Raw genomic sequence first — 22,253 nt, 5'->3', positions numbered from 1 at the left:
GCACGTTGTCCTGTAGGAGCACTCGAATTTGGTTCATAAAATCGATATTCGACACTCCTCTTTCGAAACCCTCATCTGGAGGGAAATGCCACTGTCGCAAATGTCCCGTCTGCACCGAAGAAGTAGATGAATCATGGAGCGAGATATCAGCACAGAGAAAACTAGCACTAACACCAGACCCCGCGTTGTCGCCCTCCCACCCATCTGCGCCGATGTGAAGCCCTGATCAAGGCAGTTGTGGTGGGGGGAAAGGGGGGATTTTGTTATGTACGTCAAAAGAACCGGAAGCCACTGAGAAAAGAATTGGTAGGGAAGAGGGAGAAGGGTGGGGTAAGAAAAATAGGCAAAAAGGCCATTTGCAATGCTCCATCCGTCGCTAATAAAAAGGGAGGGGGAATTTCAAAGAAAAGAAACATGAACGAAGCTCATAACGGAAAAAAACAAAATAGCAAGCCACCCCCTTGTAACCCACTCATTTCTTCGAATCATCCGCCTTGGACTTTTCTTCAGTCTCGTCGGTCTTCTCCGTGGGTTTGGCCTCCTTGGTATCAGTGGCGGGCTTATTTTCTTCCTTGGCTTCGGGCTTAGGCTCGGGCTCATCTTCGACCTCTTCACCGTAAAAGCGGCGTAGGAACTTCTCGACCTTGGCGTATTCGACCTCGACCTCCTTCAAGGTCTTTTCAGTATTCTTCAAGGCGACATCCTCGGAGACCTTGCTGGAGCCGCTCTCATCGAGACCATTGCCGAAGTGCTGGATCTTTTCACAGCCATCCCGCACGTGAATGAGGCCAAGAGTAGCAGAAGAGCCCTTCAGGAAATGTCCGAGCTGCGAGAGCCCATTGAGGTCCTTTTTGTCACTAAAATGAATGGTTAGAATGTGTTTTTGTTCTTCGAGGCGAGGCAAAGGAAAATGAAGCAGGGCAAGGCAGCTACTTACAGAGCAGTCTTGATATTGATAAATGTGGATTTGGCTTGGTCGAAGAAACCGTAGACAATGCCCTTGCTGAAGTCACAGTCGTCGTCATCGTCCATCTCCAGGATCTGCTCAAATGTGCTCTCGTCGATAAGATCCTTGACATCGGAGAGCTTGGGAGGAGCCGCCTTGGCCTAATGAAGAACGTGAGTTGGCAAGATCAAGCACGATCAGGGAAAGATGCAGTTCAAATACATACGTCCTTTTTGTCGGCAGGTGCCATGTTTAGTGAATGTGTGGGGAGAAATAGAGAAGGCTCAAAAGGAAAGTAGGATCAGCCTTGTTCAGTAGGCAGATCGTCAACGGGTCGATTGAACTCCGGTTGCCCGATTTGGTAATCCAAGATCGAGAACGAACGGATCTGCAGTGTATCTCAGTTAGCCAGTGCTCATTGTATGGGGTTTTGTGTGAATATGAATGTGAATGTGAGCGCGGGAGTTAAAGCAGGAGCGAGACATGGTCAAAAGAACGAGCAACTGTGATTCGACACCACGAGAAGAAAAAAGGCAGCTCGACAGATTGTTCCCAAGGAAAGAGCTCATCCATGATTGTAGGATGCTGCCTTACAAATCCAGTGATCAAGGCAAGTATCCTTTACGATGACCGTGAGTACTCGGCAAGGTGGGATGCCGGGGGGGGGGAGTAAAGACGAGCGTGTGCTGAAGAAAGCAAAGCACGAGATCCCGTATTTTCACGAGTAACTCTCTGAGCACGTTGACGATGATTTCCAACACAATCGCACGTTCAGTACGAGGCAGAAGATCTTGAGTTGTGGTGGCTGAAGGGCTGGTGGGTTGGTGGGCTGAAGAAATGGGTATTCGGAGCCAGCCACAGAAAACCAGAACTGGGGCTGAATAGGGAAAGGCAAAAACAGGTAAAGGGGGCAGATTGGAAGATCAGAATAGTCAGGAAATTGGCAGCTTACTATGCAATGCTGCAAGCCGTTGAGGAACGGGATAGGACGAGACAGGGTTGAGGGGAGAAAAGAAGAGAGATCAGGAAGAACCAGAGGGAGATCGGAAAGAGGAGGGGGGACCAGTGGTGGCAGGTCAACTTGGGTAGATGTGGAGAGAGTAATGAACCAAACGGCCCTGGCTTTCTGACTAGTTGACAGAAAGGACAGAATATGGATAATATGGATCCCGGAAGAAGGAAAGGAGGAGCAGCGATGACCCAATTCAGGACATATACTGGCCGTCACGGCGGGGGCTTGGAGCACCAACCTACAGCTTGTGAGGGTCGAATGGCGCCCCCCACTAGGCCAAGAGGATGAGAGCGAATAGACAGGAAACTAGGGGAAGAAAAAAGACCCAAAAACAACCAATGAAAAGGGTAGGCCGATCATTCGGGTATCGCGTGTAGTCGAGAGGGGGGGGGGGAGTTTTTGATGCCCGCGCTCAAATGGGAGAGAAGAAAAAAGGAGGGGCAGAATTATGACGCTATGGCAGTAGATTGCGTTTGCAGAGGGGTAGTAATGTGAAAGGATTTTTTCAAAAGTACCCTTACCTTTTAGGGAGATATTTGATAGTGTTATCGTCTGTGGATAAAGACAAGCTTGATGCCCAAGGGGAAGGGAAGGGGGAAGCAGTAATATCACGGGAAGTTGGAGAGCGTGGAAGAGAAATCAAAGTTACGGAACGGAGGGAGTTAGCGAGGGGGAAGGGCGGAGTAGTGTGTACGGTAAAATTAGGAGAGAGGTTGGATAGTATTATACAGTAAGAATGGTATTGGTAGGCTATTATCCACTAGATCACATAAAAGATGTGGGTATTCCGAATACAGATGGTACCCGTAATACCCATTAATACCCGATCTGGTACTACCTATACATCCCAATACCATTCTGTGCTCCTTCTGTACAGCTATTATACATTATACTATGAACTACCCTCCACTGGTAACGGCTCGTCTCCGACGAACCACCCTTTTGACAGCCGCACGGTTGACAGAGCTTGCCGCACTAGCTTCTTCCCGTTCATGAGATCTAGCATAGATTCAGATATCTAGTACTCAACCTTTCTTCTGAATGAATCTCCCAACCCTGTCATACCATGACTGACACCTTCCTCCCTTTCTTAACTATGGAATATACTAGCCCAGACAACCATTCTATATCTCTTCTCAACCACTCTTCCTAGTTAGAAATGTCTCATCTGGAGCCTCCTTACTAACTAATCTGGTACATAACGTGGGCCTCGACTGATATCATGGGCTCCGAGGATTTGGATCTCAAGGATCACAACCATTCGGACTCCGGCTTGAGTCCGCTAACAACATCCGACCAGTGGAGTGAAACCACGACCCCTCCAACCTGCACTCCACCGGGGACCAAGCAACGGCATGAGATCATCGGCAATCCCCCACGGCTTTTTAACCGTCTTGAATTGGTTACATATACTATAACTCATGAGGAAAGCAACATCGAATGGTGTTGAAATCATTTGGATTCAGTACAGAAACATCTTACGATACCACGGCCTGGTCAAGATATCATTCCATCGCGCAACATCCCAGAACACCACGAATCCAATTCTACGAGATCTACTCCGTATCTGGGCCATGGCACTACAATAATGATAATTAGCAGCCATGCAACGACATCATCAGGCCGCCGATCACAGGGCCTATCCCTCTCCGTGACCCCGAGCCGCACATGGCAACCCTACCAGCCTCCCATTTCGCTGGTCAGGTTTTGTGGGCTGGCATTTTCTTTTCCTGTTCCTTTTGCTTTTTCACCGGGCTCCAAGGAAAATACCAGCACCGACAGCGTGGTAATCTCCACCGGAGTTCCAGACAAACAGGAAGGAGAGTCCAACAAGGCTGCATGGCCAACGCAACCAACATTAGCACGAAAGATAGCGAAAGCACGAATCCAAGACTTATCATTCATTTCGTACAACCCTTATCAATCAAAAAAGCAAGATTGAAACCTGGAAGAGTCAGTAGACAAACAACAAACAGTACGGGTATTCCCAAAGTAACCCGAGAATAGCCCGGATCGCACAGAGATGGAGGACCAAGATCTGGTATGAGAAAAGCAGATACGTTAGACTGGCGAGCCACTAAGCACAACCAACCCAAAGGGAATTACACCCCCCAAAAAGCGATCAGTCGGTCTGGGCCCGAAAGGACCTGGGACGGCGAACCAAAAACCTTGCAACGTGAAATGCAAGAAGCCTATTCCAAGCCCCCGGCCGCCCCTTTTTTCTCCATTGCGGTCTTTTTTCCATCTCCCCGGCTCCAGCGATGTCATGCTGCATGAATTCAGTGCTGGCTTGGATTCGATTTCTGACGTAGGAGCTCAGCTGAGAATTCTGACGGGGTCTTCGGGCACCATGTGGTTTTTGGGTTCTGGGTCTGTTGCGGAGGGGGGCTTGGGGGTATGTATTCAGCGGGCTAAAACGCAAGACATGATTATGCTGTCACCGATGACGAGGATGGAATGGAACCCTTGAAATAGAAAAAAAAATAAAAAAATAAAAAAATATTGGGCTGTCCGTTACTGCCACGATTGTCGTGTCGTGTCAAAGGTCGAACTCCCCGGAATAACCATGAGGGCTGGCGACTCAGTATCTTCTAATAGAAGTCCATCAACTGATCAAGCAATCCAGATCTGGCAATGAGGCTTAACCCGCGCCCGCCATGCCCTTTTGTTTATATAGCAGGGACCAACGTGCCTCTCGTGGGGAGTTGCCTGCTTTTTCTCGCGTGAAGTGGTTCGCCCGAGGTTGGACTGCCAATCAGCGAGGAAAACGAACGCCATGACATCACGGCGGGGCTTCTGGCCGAATTGTGTAGCCTCTGATGTCATTTTTGGTATTGACCAATACAACCTAGATACGGAGGTGATACACATCGTGTGTATGGAGTGGTATAGATGTTGGTATTGCATGTAACGTCGTCGTATTGTGGATCAGATTCAATCACCATGAGCAATCACCGAAAGGAGATGCTCAGCAATATGGTTTTTAGAGCTTAAAACAGTTTCCACAGAAGGCGTAGACTATACACAGTCCCTTAAACTAATATCCTATACCCCGGGCAGCGGCAACAGCTTGACAATCGCTGCTCGCTACATACTTCATGTACTTCTATGTTACCAAGGCCTACTCGAGTCTGGCCAGCTGCTGGCTGACATTGTGAACTAACCCCGACCCGGTAAATGCAGGGCAACATCATCAGTTGCGTCCATGATGTCAGGGTGCATATATCCCGACTTACAGCGCAGGATAGGCTTGCCAATATTCGCGAGTCGTACGACGTGAGATCAGCCTACTCTTTCAACAGTGTACTTTTGGCACTAGACTAAAGACACTACTAGCCTGGCAAGTGCTCTTCTACTAGAAGGATCTTCAATAATGCACAACATCTTCAGAATAACAACTAACAACCGTGATACAAGGAACCTCAACTCAAGCGTCGGCATATACACAAATACCCACCCACCATCACCGAACAGGCCCAATCCAGACCGCCGTCGGCAAAATTACACTGTCCATCAACCAAAATCCCTAAAGCCCTCCCTGGATTTGCCAGATCTTCTTTACTAAGTTTATGAATCTCCGGATTTCATCCAGTAAGACACAGAACACAAGACACGGTGGCTGGGCCATTGCCAGCCACAACCAAGCCCCGCGGCAGCATGCGGCACTTTGCTTAGCACCAAGCTGGAGCCATAAAAAGCTATATGGCGTGGGTAGAAGCAGAAATCATGGCTTGACGATTTAACTTGGCTTTTGCAGTCAAGAGTCCCTTTATCCATTCTTCCCCGCCTCGTTCTCCCCCAGACCCACCTGATGTTTGCTTGAAATAAGTACTCTACTCCGTAGTAATTGATTAATACGAGGTTGACAGGCGCTAAACGGACGAGGAGGAGTGGATGGCACCCTAGTGGATCCCTTGGGGGCTGGATCGTGCAGATGGACTGGTAGTAAAATACATGTACACGGGAGACAAGAGGCTAGGGGATGTGCATAGCAGGACTAGGCGTAGGCTGGATGTTGTTAACTGCAATTGCTTCTGTTGGCTGGGGAAGTGTTCCGTTTGGCTAGCCTCGGGCCTAACCGTTACCGAGCACCCTAAGTTTACCCGGGCTAAAAGAGCTAATCATCATGAGTGGGATTGTACTTTTATGGAGGTCTGTACTTAGAGACCTTGGTACTGAAAGAGCAGGAGCGTAAGTCTATACTGAAGAGCTTTTTAAAACTATATTGGGGTCCATAAGAATCATAAAGTATCCAAGCGTTGGTGCTGGCCGAAGGACGAAACTGGTTGTGGTAGATAGATCCAATATGCCGTCCAGAACCCTACAAAAAACCATAGCACCATACAATTACCGAACTATAAAGAGCCAGTACCCTAGCGACTAAATTATATAGGAACTGCATAACAAAGTGCAGACATCAGAAAGTAATCAATTTCCAACCCAATCCCCACAGCATAAACGAGCAAGTCCAAACTCTCCCCACATGGCAATCTTCTGGAATGCTTATGTAACACCAACCTCGGTCCCTTTTTTCGAGCTCAACGAAGCTCAACAATCTATCCTCCTCGCAACCTCTCCCCCTTCGCTCTCCATCAACCCTCCAAAAGCGACACACACCCAAAACAATGCCCTCGAAACAAGCAACACCCCGCCCCTCGGGCCCAACCGGCCTAACAAGAGGCTACCTCTTCACCTACAACACGGCCAACCTCCTCGCCTGGGGAACATGCCTTCTCTACACAGCCAGTCTCGTCCCGAACGCTGTCGCATCCAAAACCCTCCCCTCAATCTTCCCGACAACCTTCAACCCCTTGCTGCTGGCGACGCAGTCCCTGGCCCTCCTCGAGGTCCTGCATAGTCTCGTGCGCCTCGTGCGAGCGCCCTTCATCACGACCGCTATGCAAGTCGCGTCGCGACTGCTGGTAGTGTGGGGTATTCTGGTGCCGTTCGGCGGGGAGATTGTTGGCGCGAGGGGTACGCAGGTTGGTGATTATGCGTATTTGGGGTGTGTGGCTGCTTGGGGTGTGACGGAGGTGATTCGGTATGGGTTCTTTGCTATTACGCTTTCTGGGGGCAATGTGCCTGGGTGGTGGACTTGGTTGCGGTAAGTTTTGAATTCTGGGGGTTAGGCGGTTATTTGTCGGAGGGGTTTTGCTGATATTTGCTCTAGGTATAACACTTTCTATGTGCTGTACCCGATTGGTATTACCAGCGAGTGCACGTTGATTTTCAAGGCTCTGGGTCCTGCGGGTGAATTGAACCCGTTGTTCCAGTACTTTTTGATTGCTGTGCTGGTTATCTATGTGCCTGGTATGTTTATCATTGGATGATGGGGATAGATTGAGACTGTCGAGTGGGTGCTAATTCTTTATAGGCTCTTATATCCTGTACACTCACATGATTGCCCAGCGCCGCAAGGTTCTCCGTGGCAAGAAGCGTGCTGATTAGATGTGGTATCATCATGCGTTTGAAGAGTCGAGTACATGAATCAAGTATCGGTAGAGAGTGTGACAAATCATGAGGTCTGATAGGAAGGGATTTTTTCGAGACAAAATTACTTGTAATTATATAGAATAGGGTTGGGTTTAAGGAACCAGACCAAATGAGGAGAATAAGCTAATGAATATATGATGGAAGTCAAATCATCGAGACCATGGGAATGCGATACTCTCCTTATCTCTACACAATGGCCTTGTTAATATGGAAGCATAATTTGACTGCAACAAGCGTGCTTGGCGAAGCTTATCTTGTCTGATGGCAATGCATAGCGCAGAACCATTGAATCCCTCATCAACAAGAACTAAAACTATGATCTATTCCAATTCTATCGATTCATGCAAACTTGCACTCTATAGTTCTCGCATAATATCTGATACAGCCTTTGCAGCAAACTTCCTCCGTTCACCTTCAGGCAGTTCCGATCCCATATCTAACGTAACATTAGCATCAATATCGTCAAGTCACTTCTACAATGATCCAAATTAAACTTACCTCGAATAGCCTGCATCCGCATCATAAGAGTCTCAATCGACTCGACCTTAAGCTCCCCATCCGCATCATCACCATCAATATCACCTTCATCGCCATCACCGCCACCACGCTCAATGGCCATCCTTAGACCCATCATCTCACGCTCCAATTCTTGGACCTCATGACCGAAGCCACTGGTATGCGATGATCTCCCGAATCCGAGAAGTTCTTCCTCGAGATCATCAGCGAAGTCGAGATCTGCATCGTTGAGATCGTCTGCACCTCCGGATGTACTCCAGTCATGCGTCTCCAGTACTTCCTTGATGCGCGGCATACCTTCATACTCTATCCACGATCCAAGGTTAGTCTCAACATAATTTCAAATCCCGGAATACGGAAAAAAATCCCAGAAACCCCGATATAAGGAACGTCGTCTTACCTCCAAACTTATTCCTCGTCTTCTCAACACCCTGCTCGGCAGGATCCCACTCAACAACCTCCCATCCAAAAAGATCCAAATCAAACAACTGATCCTCCCACCAACCCACCGAGAACGGCGTATCCGCAGCACCATCCCCCAAATCCACATCATCAACCCCCAACTCCAACGCCCTCTCCTCATCCGGCGCAGAACTCTTCGGCGCAGCTGAACTCCGACTCCCCACCAAAACAAACACACCAACTACATCTCCATTCCCGCCCCGCTCCTCATCAATACAGCTCTTCACAGCGCCAACGTCGCGCATTAAATCTAGTACCGCGCGGACATCTGCGCGACTCGCGGGGTCTGTGTCTGCGTCCGCGGTAGACGGGGTGGCCTGTTTAAGCTCTGGACTGCGTACGCAGACGACCAGAGCGCCGACGGCGTCGCGGACAATCTCGGCTTCTTCACTGAGGAATTCGGTGCGCCATTGGCCTGGTTCGGATGTATTCGTAGGATCTGCTGCCGCGGGTGCGGGGGTCTCAGTTGTGAGGGGTATCTCGTCGACCCATAGCGGGATCTCTGCGGAGTAATATTTCGTATCTAGGCGGAGTGGACTGTGGGTTGTATATCCGGCGAAAGAGGTTGTAGTTGTAGTGGTGGGTGTGGATGTATTATCAGAGGGTTGGGGCGGGGTTTGCGATGGGGATTCTGAGGTGGAATCGTGTTGTGGGGGGTCGATGACTGGTACACCGGTGAGAGAGTGGAGGAGAGGAGGGATTATTGAGAGCGATTGGGATGTTGGGGTGAGAATGAGTAGGCGTCTTGGGTTGGCGATGTGCTTGGATTGCGACTTGGATGGCTCCACGGGGGAGATGCCGGATGCCATGGGGGTCATGGTGAGATATGTAGGGCGTACTGCTGCTATAGAAGGTGGATTTTGAGAGGGCACGTTCTTTCCGCTAGCCACGGGGTAGTAAAGGATGAGTCTAAGAGGAAGACGGTGGTTGTGAGGGTGGGGTGTGGTGTTGAAGTTCGGTCCCCGCGTCACCAGAAAAAAGCTGCGGGGATGCGAAATTAGTGGCCGATACGACTATCGCTATCAGATCCAGTTGAGCCATAGAGACAATCTGCTACAACACTAGACATATCTATATCGTACAGCTCAACTCATTCGAATCCATTGGCATTATGATCTATTTTTAAGCTCGTTCGCTAGAGACCAACGCGGTGACAGCGCTATGCGGGGCTATCATTCCGATCACAAACTCAGCCCACCAACAGACCAAGCCAGTCTCTGCCAACAGTCGATATCCAGATTCGTATCGGGTATTCATTCGGATCGGATGATAGAGAGTCATGAGGTGATAATCTTCCAGCCCAGCCTCAGCAAGACGGACAAAAAGCCCGAGAAAAATTTCCACTTTTCAAGAAACCCTGAAAGAAAAAGAGAAAGAAAACATATGACCAACGCCAACCACAAGGGAAAATCTCCAGGCCTTAAACTGCGCTCTCGTCTGGTCCCATCACATTCAACCTCTCCGCTGGCCGCGCGCACGCTGCACGGTAGCCTTACCACGGGCGAGACCGACACCGCGGCCGCGCTGGCCTCGTGAGCGGAACATGGGGGCGTTCCTATAGAAAAGAAAAGAATTAGCGATCGTTGACAATAAGGCACGGGATGGCTGATACAAGCCATCATCACTGGGGTACAATCTCAACCTACCTCAGCATGTCCGGCACGATGAAGAACCGCACGTGGCTACCCCGAATATAGACCTGGTCGAGGTGAGAGACACGGCCATCGCGAGCTGTGACGGTGATATCCTTGAGTTGCACGTTCATGTTGTCCTCAGCTTTTTGGAGAAGGAAATGGTTAGCGAATGACTCCAGCAATTCGATGATTCAACCCAGCTTGAATGCCATTGTAGAGCTTCCAGCCTAAGACTCAACCAGAATCGAGAAAGGTAATATTGCAGGTACACACCTTCCAGCAGCTTCCCCCGGTAGACGACACCAGATGTGATCTCGAGGGTCACGACGTGGCCCTGTAATGACAAAAGTTAGCGGTCTGCGCGCGCACTCCAACAAGCTCGTCTTGCTCGCGATATTCCCTCCGATCGGATATCCAGCAGAATATTTGCAGATGACGGGGACGCATAACGCACCTGCGCTTCGTTCAGGAGCTTGATCGGGATACCGATCGTGCTAGTGAGCTTGCCCATCTCGACGGCGGAATGTGCGACACGGAAGGAGAATCGGTTCGGAGAGGCGAATAAAATATGTCAATGGTAATCACACGGAGCTACTTGAACGCGTAGCAACAGGTGAAGGTATCGAGTAGGACGGCGTTGGATGGTGGGGGAGAAATAACGATGGAAGAGAGATCACCGGAGGTCGCGAGGCGGCGAGTTTTGCGGCTAAGCTCCTCCTTTCCGCTTTGGGCCAAGAACTTCTTGAATTCTACACTCCAACTCTCTCTTTCTCTCTACTACATATACCACCACACCACCCTCATACACCAATATCGCAAATGGACATACAATAAGACCACACAAACCCATTCTCGCAAATACTCACCGTCCACTCCCTCACCATGGCCGGCTCCCCAAACTCCAACCTCCGAGGCTTCAACCACGCCGTCCAAACCCTCCTCAAACAACCCTCCCAATTCCTCCCACACCTCACGATCCCAACATTCACCCACCTCCCCGAGAACCTAGGACCACACCTAATCAAAACCTCCAACCAAAAACATAACCCCGAAAAATCACCCCGCACCCCAACAATCCGCGCCCTAGTCCTAGACAAAGACAACACCCTCTGCCCGCCCAAAACAACAACCTTCCCACCCCAAATCCTCAATAAACTCGCCCTCCTCCGCGAATCACCCACATCCCCCTTCCAACAATCCAAAAACCCACACGGCATCCTAATAGTCTCCAACCGAGCCGGCAGCCACCCAACCTTTGACCACGAAGTCCAAGCCCTAGAATCACAACTCTCCCACCTCTCCATCCCAGTCTTCCGACTACCCGCGGGCGCAGAAAAGAAGCCCTTCTGCGGAGACGAAGTGGTGCAGTGGTTCAAGGATCGGGGCGTGATTCAGTCGCCGAATGAGATTGCCGTTGTGGGGGATCGGTTGGGGACGGACGTTATTATGGCGGGGATGATGGGGTCTTGGAGTGTTTGGTGTAAGGAGGGGGTTTTGAGGTTGGGGAGGAAGGGAAGCCTGAGAGGAATGTTTTGGAGAAGATGGAGGTTTGGATTGAGAGGTTTTTGAGGGAGAAGAAGGGGTGTGTTGCTCCATTGCCGAAGGGGTGGGAGGAGTGAGTGATATAGGATTGAGCATGGTGATGACTTGAGGATATAAACGTGGGGGGGGGGCATGTTGATGAATGTACGTTAGTGATATACTGGCATCGTGGTGGACTATTCTCTGTATGATATTGGGTCTTTTGTACTATATACCACAGCGAAGCGAAAGCATATATACCCATCAATTTACAAAGTACTGGAACAAGGTATGCAAAAAAATGAATTGATTCCAAAGCTAGCATCGACCTGCCACATTCATGTATCATCGAACCGACATCGTCCCCCAGCTTCGAGTGGTTATCCCGCGCAGAGACTATTTCAACACTGCGCAGAGCCACAAGTAGGGTGGCAGCAGTCTCCACCATCAACGGTGTAAGAAGAAATGACCACACACCAAGTTCGACTCGAGACGGGAAAAGCCAGCATAACCACAAGGACAAAGATCGGGGACAGAACATATCCGTCCGGACCAAGTGCCCAAAATCAAGACCAAAAATTCAGAACAATGAGAATGAAAATAGAAAAATGAAATTTGAGGGGGGCAAGGAGTCGCCGTCCAAATGTCGGTCTGTTTGGCATAACCACGTAAAAAAAGTAAACCCCTGACCTGCGAAATGAAAAAAAGGTAAAAAAGTAAAAATAGCAGGCCAGGGTAAGAAAAAAGAAAAGGAAATGTGATCATCAAAAGATCAAGAAGAAAAATCAGGAAATCAAGCGGGACATCCGGGAAATCCATCGAACATGAGAAGAAGCCAAAATGGCGAAGAAGAAGAAGAAAGGCAGAAAAAACGCTTCAGGACCGGCCCCAGAATAGAAAGGGTATTGATACAAACACAGAACAGAGAAGGGATATATGTCACGCAATCAAGAAAAACAACAACCAGTCCAATCGGATTTGCTTTCCCGGCCTTCGCCAGCGAGACGCGTTGTCCAGTGTGAGTCCGCATGTGCGTCATGTAGAAAAGACGGGAGGAGACTCGACTCCTAGACAACAAGGAACACTCCGAGATGGAACCAAGAACCCATCAATAAAAGCGCCACAAGCACTCCAAAGGCCGTGAAACGTCAAGAACAGAGTCAAGGGAAATGAACATCAAAATCGGGGGTGATAGACCCTTCAAGACCCAGTCGGCAAGCCGTGAGAGTTGATTTCATCAAGGTTGACCATGCCATGGGAATAATCCCCTAGCGTCGGAGAGGCGTGCCCAGACATGCCGTGCATCGGTAGCTCAAAGCTCGGAGCATCATGAGAGACCGTGTAGTTCACATTGTGTTTGGAATACATGTCGTTCATGGAAAGCCCATCCTCGACAAAGCCTGATTGCTGATCGTGCGCAAATCCATACATATCGGAGGAAGCGTGAGACATGTTGGACAAAGGCGGAGAGTGATTGGCAATCATGGGATCGGCAGGGCTGACACCGGAGTACGGCGAGGCAGCGTGTGATCCAACGGTCGAGGAGTCGGATGGCCCCGTAGCGAATTGAGGAACATTGAACTGAGGAGCCAGGCTGGCAACGGGGGTAGAATCGCCATGAGCAGCACTGCTGAACATTGACGGACTAGCAAAGTCGGATGGCGACCCGGCGGTTGTTGCAGACATGGGGTTCGTGCGGAAGTCGAGGCCATAGCTTTCAGTATCGATGCGGAGATCCGTAGGCAGAGCGTGAGCTGACTGGGGAACTGGTGCGTAGATGCCAGCCTCGGTGTGGTTGAATGGAGCCGGGGTCTGGGGCATGTGGAATGAGTGCATGGGAGCTTGAAGCGCCGAAATATCAACCGCCACGGGTACAGAGCGACTTCGTTGGCGCTTGTGGCCACGAGCAGCAGGCATGTTGAAGCCCAGGTGGTTGTGGTCCTGGTAGAGGTTCAAGTAGGCAGCAGGGGCAAAGTGGTTGGGCTGAGAGGCAGGTCGTTGAATGAAGGGGGGCGACATGGCAGCGGGAGCGGCGGGGACAGCAAAGTTATTGTTGTTGTTATATGCCAGGCGATTCTGGAATGACTCCAAGGACACCAGCTTGGCCAGCTGGACGCTCAGTACCTTGGGATGGCCTCCCAAGTGGTGAACCATGATCTGACTTGCTTGTTGCTCCTCGGTGAAATCACCGCACTGGTAGAAGCCTCCAGAGTTGGAGGAGTCCATGTAGAACAGTGGGGGACGGTTAAGTTCCACCACCAAACCACCAGGCCGAGAAGGGGCGCCATTCGGCCCTGGATTCGGGTCTCCGGTCTCCAGGGTGATGTTCTTGATGTATGAGAAAGGGTACTCGATTTTGTAACCAGCGGAATCGTTGTTGATATAGTATGTCATGCAGGCCTTGTCGGGTGAGTAGAAGATGACAAGGTCCATGGCATTTTGGCCAATGCGCCGCCATGTACCGACCGTCAATGAGCGGCAGGTGAAATGAGAAATGACTGCAATGGGTGTTAGTCAAGAGAGACGGTGACAATGGTGGTCTGCAATCAGCTCTCGCATTACATACCGACTTTCCCAGATGGGTTGGCTTCATTCGGATACATGCCAGGGGTTCCATAGCCTGCAGCGCGTCCAAAGGGGTCACGGGTTCCAGGCTTGCTCGGGTCGAATTGCATTGCAAGATAATGGCGCATTGACTCGGGGATAGAGTCGCAACCTTCACCGGTTTCAATGCTCTTCTTGGCGAGCATCTTGATTTTTGCGCGACTATCAAAAAAGTCAGTATGATATCTCTCGATTTGGAAAACACCTCTCATCAACCGAGCGTATAGAGTGGAGAAGCCTACCGATTCTGGAACCAGATTTGTACAGATCGCTCAGTCATGTTGATGTCTGTGGCGATGCGCTCCCGGGTAGCAGCAGTAGGCGTAGGGTTCTTGTTGAATTCGACCTCGAGAGTGACGAGTTGATCTTGGGTTGCCCGTTGGCGCTTGTTGTTCTTCTGCTGTTGGGTCAAGGTGCTCTTGCGCGGCGGGCGACGAGTCGCGCTGCTCGAAGCGGCCGTCGTGGCATTCGAAGTCGCAGGAGAGGGAGTAGAGGCTGGAGGCGAAGAGGACGCATTGGTCGCGGGGGCCGCGCCCGAGGGCTCGGATAGTTCTGTCAACAAAGACATGTTTGCGAGTCTCGAGATGCAATAGGTGTGATTTGAGGGATATTCCAAGTATCGGCCGTGTGTTTGTGGAAAGATGGAAATGCTTTTTAGTGGTTTTATTCGATTCTTCCAAAAGAGAAGTCGATGCGTGACGATCCGGCCGACAAGTGGAGGAGATGTGGGTTGCGGAAAATGACAGGATAGTCTTTCAAATCCTTTTCTCTCGAAGCAGCGTCAAGCGCGAGAGGATAAATCAAAACAAATGAATGGAAGCGCTCCGGCGAAGTGAGATCAGAACGAATCGCGTTCGATGATATCCACGTCAGAAACGGGGGTGGTTGGGTGGTAAGGGCGCGTCGCAGATGCGCCCTGGGAGGGAGCTGGGAAAGGAAGGTGTATATAAAAAATAAATGGCTGGCCTATGCAGCTCCAATAGAAAGGGTAGTTGATAACCTCCTTTCTCGACTGATCAAAGCCTGTTACGACTGGAGGGAGAGAGAGTCGATGGTGGGGGAAATCGCAATACCCGTGGTTGAATCGATCAACGGGGGGTGAGAACGGTCGGCTTCGGGAGGGAAGCGGTTCGTAGGAATTGAAAAAGAGTGAGTTCAGAAAGAGCGGTACGGCCGTCGTGAAAGAGTGAAACGAGCGACCTGGCAGTTCAAAAGAAAGGAATGGGGGGAAGGGGGGGGATAGAGAAAAAGGGAATGAAGACACACGCAGAGCAAAAGGGAAGAAGAGAGAGAGAGTCTCGAGCCCATTCTTCGGAGGAGGAGGAGCGGATCAGGAGATGCTGACTACGCAGACACAACAAACCGAACCCAAACGGCCCTTTCACAGTTTACCACCAAAGACTATGGCAGATTTACTTTTAGCTGGTCTAGTCGGCTTAGTCGGTTTAGCTGCTGGTACTATTGGCACCTCGTGGGGCGAAGTCTCGTCGCTTCCAACCCAAAACACTCCCGACCTCGAATAATCTTTAGCCTAATCACTAGTTTCTAGTACTGGGGGGCCCCCTAACTAACTTCAGTAACTAATCTTTCCAGGGCTGCGATGCACTTGAGAACTTGAAATCGAAACCCAGGAGATCCCCGTGATCTCACTTTTCCTGTTTTAGTCCGAAATACGTGGCCTACCGTATTATTTCGGTCAGATTAGTGCATACTACTCCGTAACTAGACTTCGTATGTATGTACTTGCTTTGTTTTTGGCCCCTGCATCTGCCTGCATACGCCCAAATCGCATCACAAGGGGAAGCATTGGGCCCTGGAACGAGGGGATTTCTCTGGACCAGACGAGGGGGAGGAAGTTTCGCATGTTCCCTTGCTCAACTCGGTGCGGGTTTGTGTGGATCGTACAGGCAAAGGAACTTGTCCCACAGTTGGTCTTTGTACCACCTATCCAGGGGAACGATTCTTGAAGAGAGACCCAGAGGGGGGTATCATCCCCGTCATGACTTGTGCCACGGCCATTGTGGCGCTTCTTCAACCAGAGAAAGAGAACTCTCTGCTTTTCTGTGTCTTTGATGTCCATAGTGACCGTAGTCTCGACCACCAAATCGCCCTGATCGTCACCAAGTGCCGCCGAACGGCAACTTACACGTGAGATCCGCGGGGAATCCTGAAACCTGAAACACTGGGCGCTCGTGACGGTCGACGTGTCGGTTCTCTTCCTTAGTCGATGACGGGGGAGGCCAATTGACAGGATCAAGACAAGATCCAGAGTATGGCGTACTGTATGGACAGTATGCTCTCTCCGTACTGACTGCATGGAGGTGCAGCAGGAACATCCCTGGATCCAGTATTCTATTCCTGTCGTATCTGTTCCGTCCTCTTCGTGCTCCGCCCTCCGGAGTCCCAAGCAAAAGGCTTTCCCCCTTCCAGTTCCTCGGGAGGCTACTTGCCCCTGATTCGAGAACGTCCAAGCCACGGCTCCAGTAAGCGCCACCGTTGGACTCCCACGGCTCCAGGGGCTGATCCGGGAGGAACGGGCCAATAGGCGTACAAGTCAGACTTTGGACCACAGCGCCCCGAGCCTCCAGCCAGGAACAACATTCAACGACCAATTCAGGTACCCGCCTCGGGGATAATTATGATTGGGCCTTGCCCTGCAATGACAGGTCATTCCACTGTCCAGAGACTCCAGACCAGACATGTCCCCCGTGCTGAACAAAGGCTCAGAGCCGAAGAGAGAAAAAAAAATTCAGGGACAGGGTGCAACCTGCTGCTAGACGGGGGCCTGGCCAGTCTCATTCTATCATCCCCCCGACCTTCGCCCCCTCTCAGTCAGTCTGGTAAATGTTCCGTGCGCTTCCATGTACTCCCCCCATTGGCCCGATCGGACCGACTCGGTCAAGGATGCTGGGATTGGGTTCCTTGTACCTGCAGCGCACGTCGCACTGGTAACTCCGTGCGCCCGCGTCTTCCGTGCCATCCGATGTCTTGAGAGGGCGTTACGGCAGTGCGTTGGTGAGTGCCGAGAAACTGACGTTATGTACACTGACGCCATCGGTAGATTGTACAGTCTAGAAAAAATATTTTAGTGCAAACACCCAAGAAGGTCGAGGAACAAGCAAATAAGGAAAACTGTACCACCGCGAGTCCGTTGCTGGCTCAGGGATCAAAGGTGGGGACTGGACCAGAGTCGATGTGGATTCGAATCCTGGCTTCTGGTCGGCTTCCTAATTGGGATTAGTACTGTCTGGCTTGTGTCTCTGACTCTCTTGACTGCAAGGCTCGGAGTCGTATACTTGAGTACACACCTTGTGACTTTGCGCGACTCGTACGAAGTCGACGGTGGTTGCTGTTGAGAGAAGCTTAATATACGTGCACGTGAAATCTCTCCCTTCAACCTTATCTTTACCTGCTTGTCATGTGCAAACCCCGGAGCCTATTGCCACCGGAAAATATATTATTAGATCAGTTCATACAACCTGGGCCAAGGATAACTCTCAACATATACTTTGGGTATGTCAGTCCTATTTGCTATATTCCGGTGCGATCCATGTAGGTATTCAACTCCTCGGGCGTGAGACCAGCATCAAAAAATAAAAAGACAAGACTCTCGATCCAATCTCTTAATGAACCTCTCCGAGTCCACTGTATTCCCATTCCTAAGCCGCTCATCCTGAATATCCCAAATACGCTGTGTCAACTGCATCGCCAGATTCCGTTGCTGCTCACGATAATAATTCGTCATAGACTCATGCTTCTCCCGTACCCAAGCCCGATCTTCTATCGTAATCGCCTCTCGAGCCGCAAGATAGAACGGCTGCGGTAGAGATGAATCAGGACCAACCCCCGTAGTGAGCTGATCCATAAGATCAAAACATGTGCGGGTCAAGTGTTGCACCCGTGGAGACCGAGTGTGATCTTGAAACACGCGACGCGCAAGTAGGAGGTGTGCAGTCCAGTAGAAGCATTCGGTAAGGATATCCAGAGGCGCGCGTATCCCTTCCTCGGGTGTACGTCCCGGATAACCAGAGCCCCATGCACGAAGATCATTCTCCAGCGCGTACGCCTGACCGAGAAGATCATTGGTAGGCGCACAGTGTTCCAATCGATCATCCACGTCGCAGGCGAGATGTGAGATTCGGACCAACAAACACATCAAAGGCTGAGGACAGCCGGTCATCTTGTGGAATGACGGCTCGGTATGATCCCATGTCTCGGCATCTGGCAGATGCAGAACAAAATCTCTGGGCGAAAAGGGGCGTCGCTGTCGGGAAATAGCAAGCATCACGTCAACCATGGCAAAGCGTTGCACTGTCATTCGACCGAGTAAATTCCGTGGTACTCGACGAAAGTGATCTAGAATATCCATGAGGAAAGCAGCACAGCGGATATGCGGTTCTAGAACGCCATCGGCTGATTGAGCTACTATGACACCCTGGAGAATAACGGCGGCGAAGAGTGCCTCATGATCAGGATTGTTTGCCGTTACAATGGTTCTGGGTTCACATGTGTCTCCAGACTCGATTAGTTGGAGATTCTGGCCAATAGTTCGTAGCATTCGTTGCTGGTGTCGTGCTGCTGTTGATACATCGACTAAGCCAAAGTTCAACATGTGCTCCGTAGCTATGCAGACGATAGTCTCGAGTAGAACAGGTGATGACAAGGCAGTGAAGGATAATTGCCGGTATGGATTATCCGGGCCATCGAGGGCTGGAATGTTTGATGAAACGAGCCTCACATCTAGGACAGTTCACGATCAGCTAGACTGTCATAGCAGGTCTTGACAAAGATTAGGAACATACAGTATTCCCATGCAAGTTTGTCTTCATCAGAGCGAAAAAGATCAGTCAATAATACCGATGGAGAGCTGCGGGGCAATTCCACACTATCTCGATGTCTGTTGTTTCGAGGTCTGTGTCTTGACAACATCGGTCTTGTCTGACGCACCCATCTTAGCCCGGAAGGATATTGACAATCCAGGCCTCGACTTGAGCAGAAAGAACATAGAGGTTGCTTCTCATCGCATTTGTAATGCTTCTTGCGACACTGGAGACAGCCTACAACGTCGAGTCAGTGCATGTATATTTCCCATAGTTAATTAGAGCTCAGGTACCATTTCGCGATCGTGAGAAACGCTCCTCCGAGGTCATTCCTTTGAGGGAAGATACTCAACCACACTGTAAGGATGAATACGCGCGTCTGCCTGGATAATTGCACGGAGAGTGTAGTCCGTTGCTATCAGTCACTGTCGTCATGAACATTGCCCCGCTTATTGAGAGCCCGATCACATGATACGGAACCACCCGATACAATCGGGACTTTATTTCTTGAGAAAATAGTAGGAGTGTGAATTTGAAGAGATAGGAAAAGCATTCGTTCAAATCGTAGTTTCTGAGTTGCAATTTCGAGGTTTTAGGACTTAATTTTTCGCTAGATTTCTTGCAATGTATGGCGAGTTCACGCCGCAGAGAACCACTTCATTCTCTCAAAGCTCCATCTAAATGAAATAAGAAATAAAACATCCGACGAGCAAAAGTATTGATCATCAAGAATTAAACGAAATTGTGAAGGTCTGTCCAAGCTATCTGAGTGGCGCTGCTGATGTCCCGATCCATATGAGTCTTGACTCGTCTCACTTGCGTAGTTTCTCGATTTTTAAGTAGCGTCTAGATGCGAGGTACAACCAGGATTAATATAATCATGAGAATAGCAGACAGCCATATCTGGGGTTTATGATTATATCAAGGGAAATGAAAAGAAGAGGGGGGGTAAACATGCAGGAAACTTCTGGATTACAGACCATAAGAGCAGGATGCTCTGATAAGGGATTAAATGTAGGTTTTACGGATACTCATGAGTACTAGGATATTCATACTTGGCAATAGCAAGTGTTCCTTCAAAAATAAGATGACACTTTGTGATTAACTACCACCTAATTAGAAACCGTGCATCGTTGATCATAAAATTAGTTACGAAAATGGCAAAAGTAGCTATTTCCCAAGGACTTCTTCCACGACCCGTGAAGCTCGGTCAACAATCGTCTCTATCTCCTCCTTGGTGCAGTTGTATGGCGGGGCAAAGCAGATATGATCACCATTGATTCCATCTATACCCCCGTTTCCAGGCATCAGAGAGATGGAATATTCCGGCTTCAGGGCAGCTTTATGAATCTTCCAAGCCACAGACTCCGATGGGGGATACGGCTCCTTTGTTTCTTTGTTTTGAACGAATTCGATCTAGAAATCATGTCAGTATTTCTCAAATATCGTAAGAAAAAACGACCTACCGCCCAGAAGAGCCCTCTTCCGCGGATATTCCCAACGTGAGAGTTCTCTCCAAATTTCTGATTGAGGAGCTGACCGAGATACTTGCCCATCTCTCGAACGTTGGCAAGTAAATTATCCTCTTGAATAATCTTTTGTACCCGGCAAGCCGCAGCACACGAGATAGGGTGGCCTTGGTAGGTCTGGCTATGAGAGAAAGCTCCCGTGCCTTGCGTCAAGGTGTCCACAACGTGTTGATTCACCAGGAGAGCGGCGATGGGAGCATAGCCAGCACCAAGTCCCTTAGCCATGGTCTGTAGGTCAGGAACGACATCTTCCTGCTCCCATGCGTGTAGGGTACCAGTTCGACCCATACCGCTCATCACTTCGTCCAAGATCAATAAAGCACCGTGTCTCGCACAGACTTCTTTCATAGCTTTCAAGTATCCTGGAAGGGGAGGTACGCATCCCAATGTCTATTTCGTTAGCTTGAGGTTGACCCGTCATCGAACAGAAAGGTAAACTCACAGTGCCGGTCACCGTCTCTGCAACGAATGCACACACAGTATCTGGACCCAGCTCCTGAAACTTGTCCTCTAGTTCCTGGGCAAGCCTAGCAACGTATGCCTCGACAGTCTCCCCATCTTGCATTTCCCGGTAGGGATAACACTGCGAGACATGGTGGACATTCTTCGCTAAGACCTTCTCGTAGAGGGCGCGGCGGCCAATATGATGGCCCACTGAGAGAGAACCGAGTGTGTTTCCATGGTATGACTGCTTGCGAGCAATGAAATTCATACGCTGTGGCTGTGGAACGGGCATTTCCATGTAATATTGCACGGCCATCTTGAGGGAAGCTTCAACTGCTTCGGTTCCTACGGTAGGCGACAACGTGTTAGTAAATTCAAAAATAAAGTCATGTAATCCTAGAGAGGTATACCCGAGCTCACGATAAAGGCGCGCGACATTTTTCCCTCTGTAGAGTCCACCAGAATCTTTGAAAGTTCCTCGGCGGCGCTGTTAGTGAAGTAAAGCGAGTAACAGTACGGCACTTTCTGCAACTGCTCCATAATAGCTTCATGCACTCTTTTGTCACTATGTCCAAGACAAGAGACAGCAGCGCCACATGTGGCGTCCAGGATCTCTTGACCCGAATCGGTTATCAGATAACTTCCCCGCCCTCCGACTATATTCAATGGCGGTTGACGAAGCTGATGATAAAGAACAGAGCTTTGGCTGGGAGAAGGCCCGGTTTGCTTCGGGCATTCCAACGCTACCGGCTGCACTGGATCAGCCGCATCTGGTGTGTAGTCTCCCATGATGTATTGAAAGGAAAATAATTTCTGAATATGGGACAATAAATAATAGTTTGAATTCGAGTTTCAGCCCGGGAAGATTGCTGAGGGAAAAGAGATGAGATGTTTCATGGAAGGGGGAAGCCCCATACTTATATTCGAAAACCTAGTCCGTTTTACAACGCGAGCGCCTTTTGATCTCATAATGAAAACATGTGGTTTGCGAGTCAATTTCAGAGTATGGGTGCTCAATTGCTGCTTATCGGACAAGGAGCTATTCCTAAAGGGGAAATCTTTGTCGGACCCACACAAAGTGACAAAGTTAGGCTCGTCCGTCAAATCAGATGCAACAACAGACTAAATACCGGAGGAGCTTTGCTTTTTTATCATTGAGTTCGGTCCAGATAGCGATTATCTCCCCGCACCATATCACTCGAGGTATGGGGAGGGCCTAAGAACAGGCGTTTTTCTTCCAGAAGCAATATATTGCTTGATAGCCAATGATAA

General features: G+C 49.8%; 9 protein-coding genes across 9 annotated transcripts; 3 read left to right on the top strand and 6 right to left on the bottom strand.

Annotated features, from left to right (window-relative positions):
• Positions 1–472: 472 nt before the first annotated feature.
• On the bottom strand, positions 473–1,196 carry N7496_008481 (Hpt domain-containing protein; the record flags this gene model as incomplete). The annotated part of the gene is made up of 3 exons (XM_056701400.1): positions 473–857; positions 938–1,107; positions 1,173–1,196. 3 exons carry the CDS (start codon positions 1,194–1,196, stop codon positions 473–475), a joined length of 579 nt encoding a protein of 192 aa, XP_056553463.1.
• A 5,387-nt stretch (positions 1,197–6,583) lies between these two features.
• On the top strand, positions 6,584–7,406 carry N7496_008480 (protein tyrosine phosphatase-like domain-containing protein; the record flags this gene model as incomplete). Its single annotated transcript, XM_056701399.1, has 3 exons — positions 6,584–7,062; positions 7,129–7,268; positions 7,333–7,406. 3 exons carry the CDS (start codon positions 6,584–6,586, stop codon positions 7,404–7,406), a joined length of 693 nt encoding a protein of 230 aa, XP_056553462.1.
• Positions 7,407–7,807: 401 nt separating this feature from the next.
• On the bottom strand, positions 7,808–9,247 carry N7496_008479 (adaptin-binding domain-containing protein; the record flags this gene model as incomplete). Its single annotated transcript, XM_056701398.1, has 3 exons — positions 7,808–7,887; positions 7,950–8,273; positions 8,368–9,247. The coding sequence occupies 3 exons, from the start codon at positions 9,245–9,247 to the stop codon at positions 7,808–7,810; spliced, it is 1,284 nt and encodes a 427-aa protein (XP_056553461.1).
• A 634-nt stretch (positions 9,248–9,881) lies between these two features.
• N7496_008478 (putative small nuclear ribonucleoprotein SmD3) lies at positions 9,882–10,574 on the bottom strand (the record flags this gene model as incomplete). The annotated part of the gene is made up of 4 exons (XM_056701397.1): positions 9,882–9,984; positions 10,076–10,205; positions 10,337–10,397; positions 10,518–10,574. The coding sequence occupies 4 exons, from the start codon at positions 10,572–10,574 to the stop codon at positions 9,882–9,884; spliced, it is 351 nt and encodes a 116-aa protein (XP_056553460.1).
• Positions 10,575–10,945: 371 nt separating this feature from the next.
• N7496_008477 (phosphatidylglycerophosphatase) lies at positions 10,946–11,682 on the top strand (the record flags this gene model as incomplete). The annotated part of the gene is made up of 2 exons (XM_056701396.1): positions 10,946–11,503; positions 11,563–11,682. 2 exons carry the CDS (start codon positions 10,946–10,948, stop codon positions 11,680–11,682), a joined length of 678 nt encoding a protein of 225 aa, XP_056553459.1.
• A 1,102-nt stretch (positions 11,683–12,784) lies between these two features.
• N7496_008476 (homeobox domain-containing protein) lies at positions 12,785–14,756 on the bottom strand (the record flags this gene model as incomplete). Its single annotated transcript, XM_056701395.1, has 3 exons — positions 12,785–14,082; positions 14,151–14,350; positions 14,431–14,756. 3 exons carry the CDS (start codon positions 14,754–14,756, stop codon positions 12,785–12,787), a joined length of 1,824 nt encoding a protein of 607 aa, XP_056553458.1.
• A 2,293-nt stretch (positions 14,757–17,049) lies between these two features.
• On the top strand, positions 17,050–17,429 carry N7496_008475 (uncharacterized protein; the record flags this gene model as incomplete). Its single annotated transcript, XM_056701394.1, has 2 exons — positions 17,050–17,203; positions 17,278–17,429. 2 exons carry the CDS (start codon positions 17,050–17,052, stop codon positions 17,427–17,429), a joined length of 306 nt encoding a protein of 101 aa, XP_056553457.1.
• A 345-nt stretch (positions 17,430–17,774) lies between these two features.
• Positions 17,775–19,338, bottom strand: N7496_008474 (Zn(II)2Cys6 transcription factor; the record flags this gene model as incomplete). Its single annotated transcript, XM_056701393.1, has 3 exons — positions 17,775–18,928; positions 18,991–19,245; positions 19,302–19,338. The coding sequence occupies 3 exons, from the start codon at positions 19,336–19,338 to the stop codon at positions 17,775–17,777; spliced, it is 1,446 nt and encodes a 481-aa protein (XP_056553456.1).
• Positions 19,339–20,178: 840 nt separating this feature from the next.
• Positions 20,179–21,770, bottom strand: N7496_008473 (uncharacterized protein; the record flags this gene model as incomplete). The annotated part of the gene is made up of 4 exons (XM_056701392.1): positions 20,179–20,424; positions 20,475–20,927; positions 20,980–21,326; positions 21,392–21,770. The coding sequence occupies 4 exons, from the start codon at positions 21,768–21,770 to the stop codon at positions 20,179–20,181; spliced, it is 1,425 nt and encodes a 474-aa protein (XP_056553455.1).
• Positions 21,771–22,253: the final 483 nt, after the last annotated feature.

The sequence above is a fragment of the Penicillium cataractarum genome (genome assembly GCF_028827025.1).
Source record: "Penicillium cataractarum strain IBT 29864 chromosome Unknown utg000007l, whole genome shotgun sequence".
NCBI lineage: Eukaryota > Fungi > Ascomycota > Eurotiomycetes > Eurotiales > Aspergillaceae > Penicillium > Penicillium cataractarum.
The sequence above is the reverse complement of the archived record's forward strand: the minus strand, read 5'-3'. Positions and strand labels throughout refer to the sequence as shown.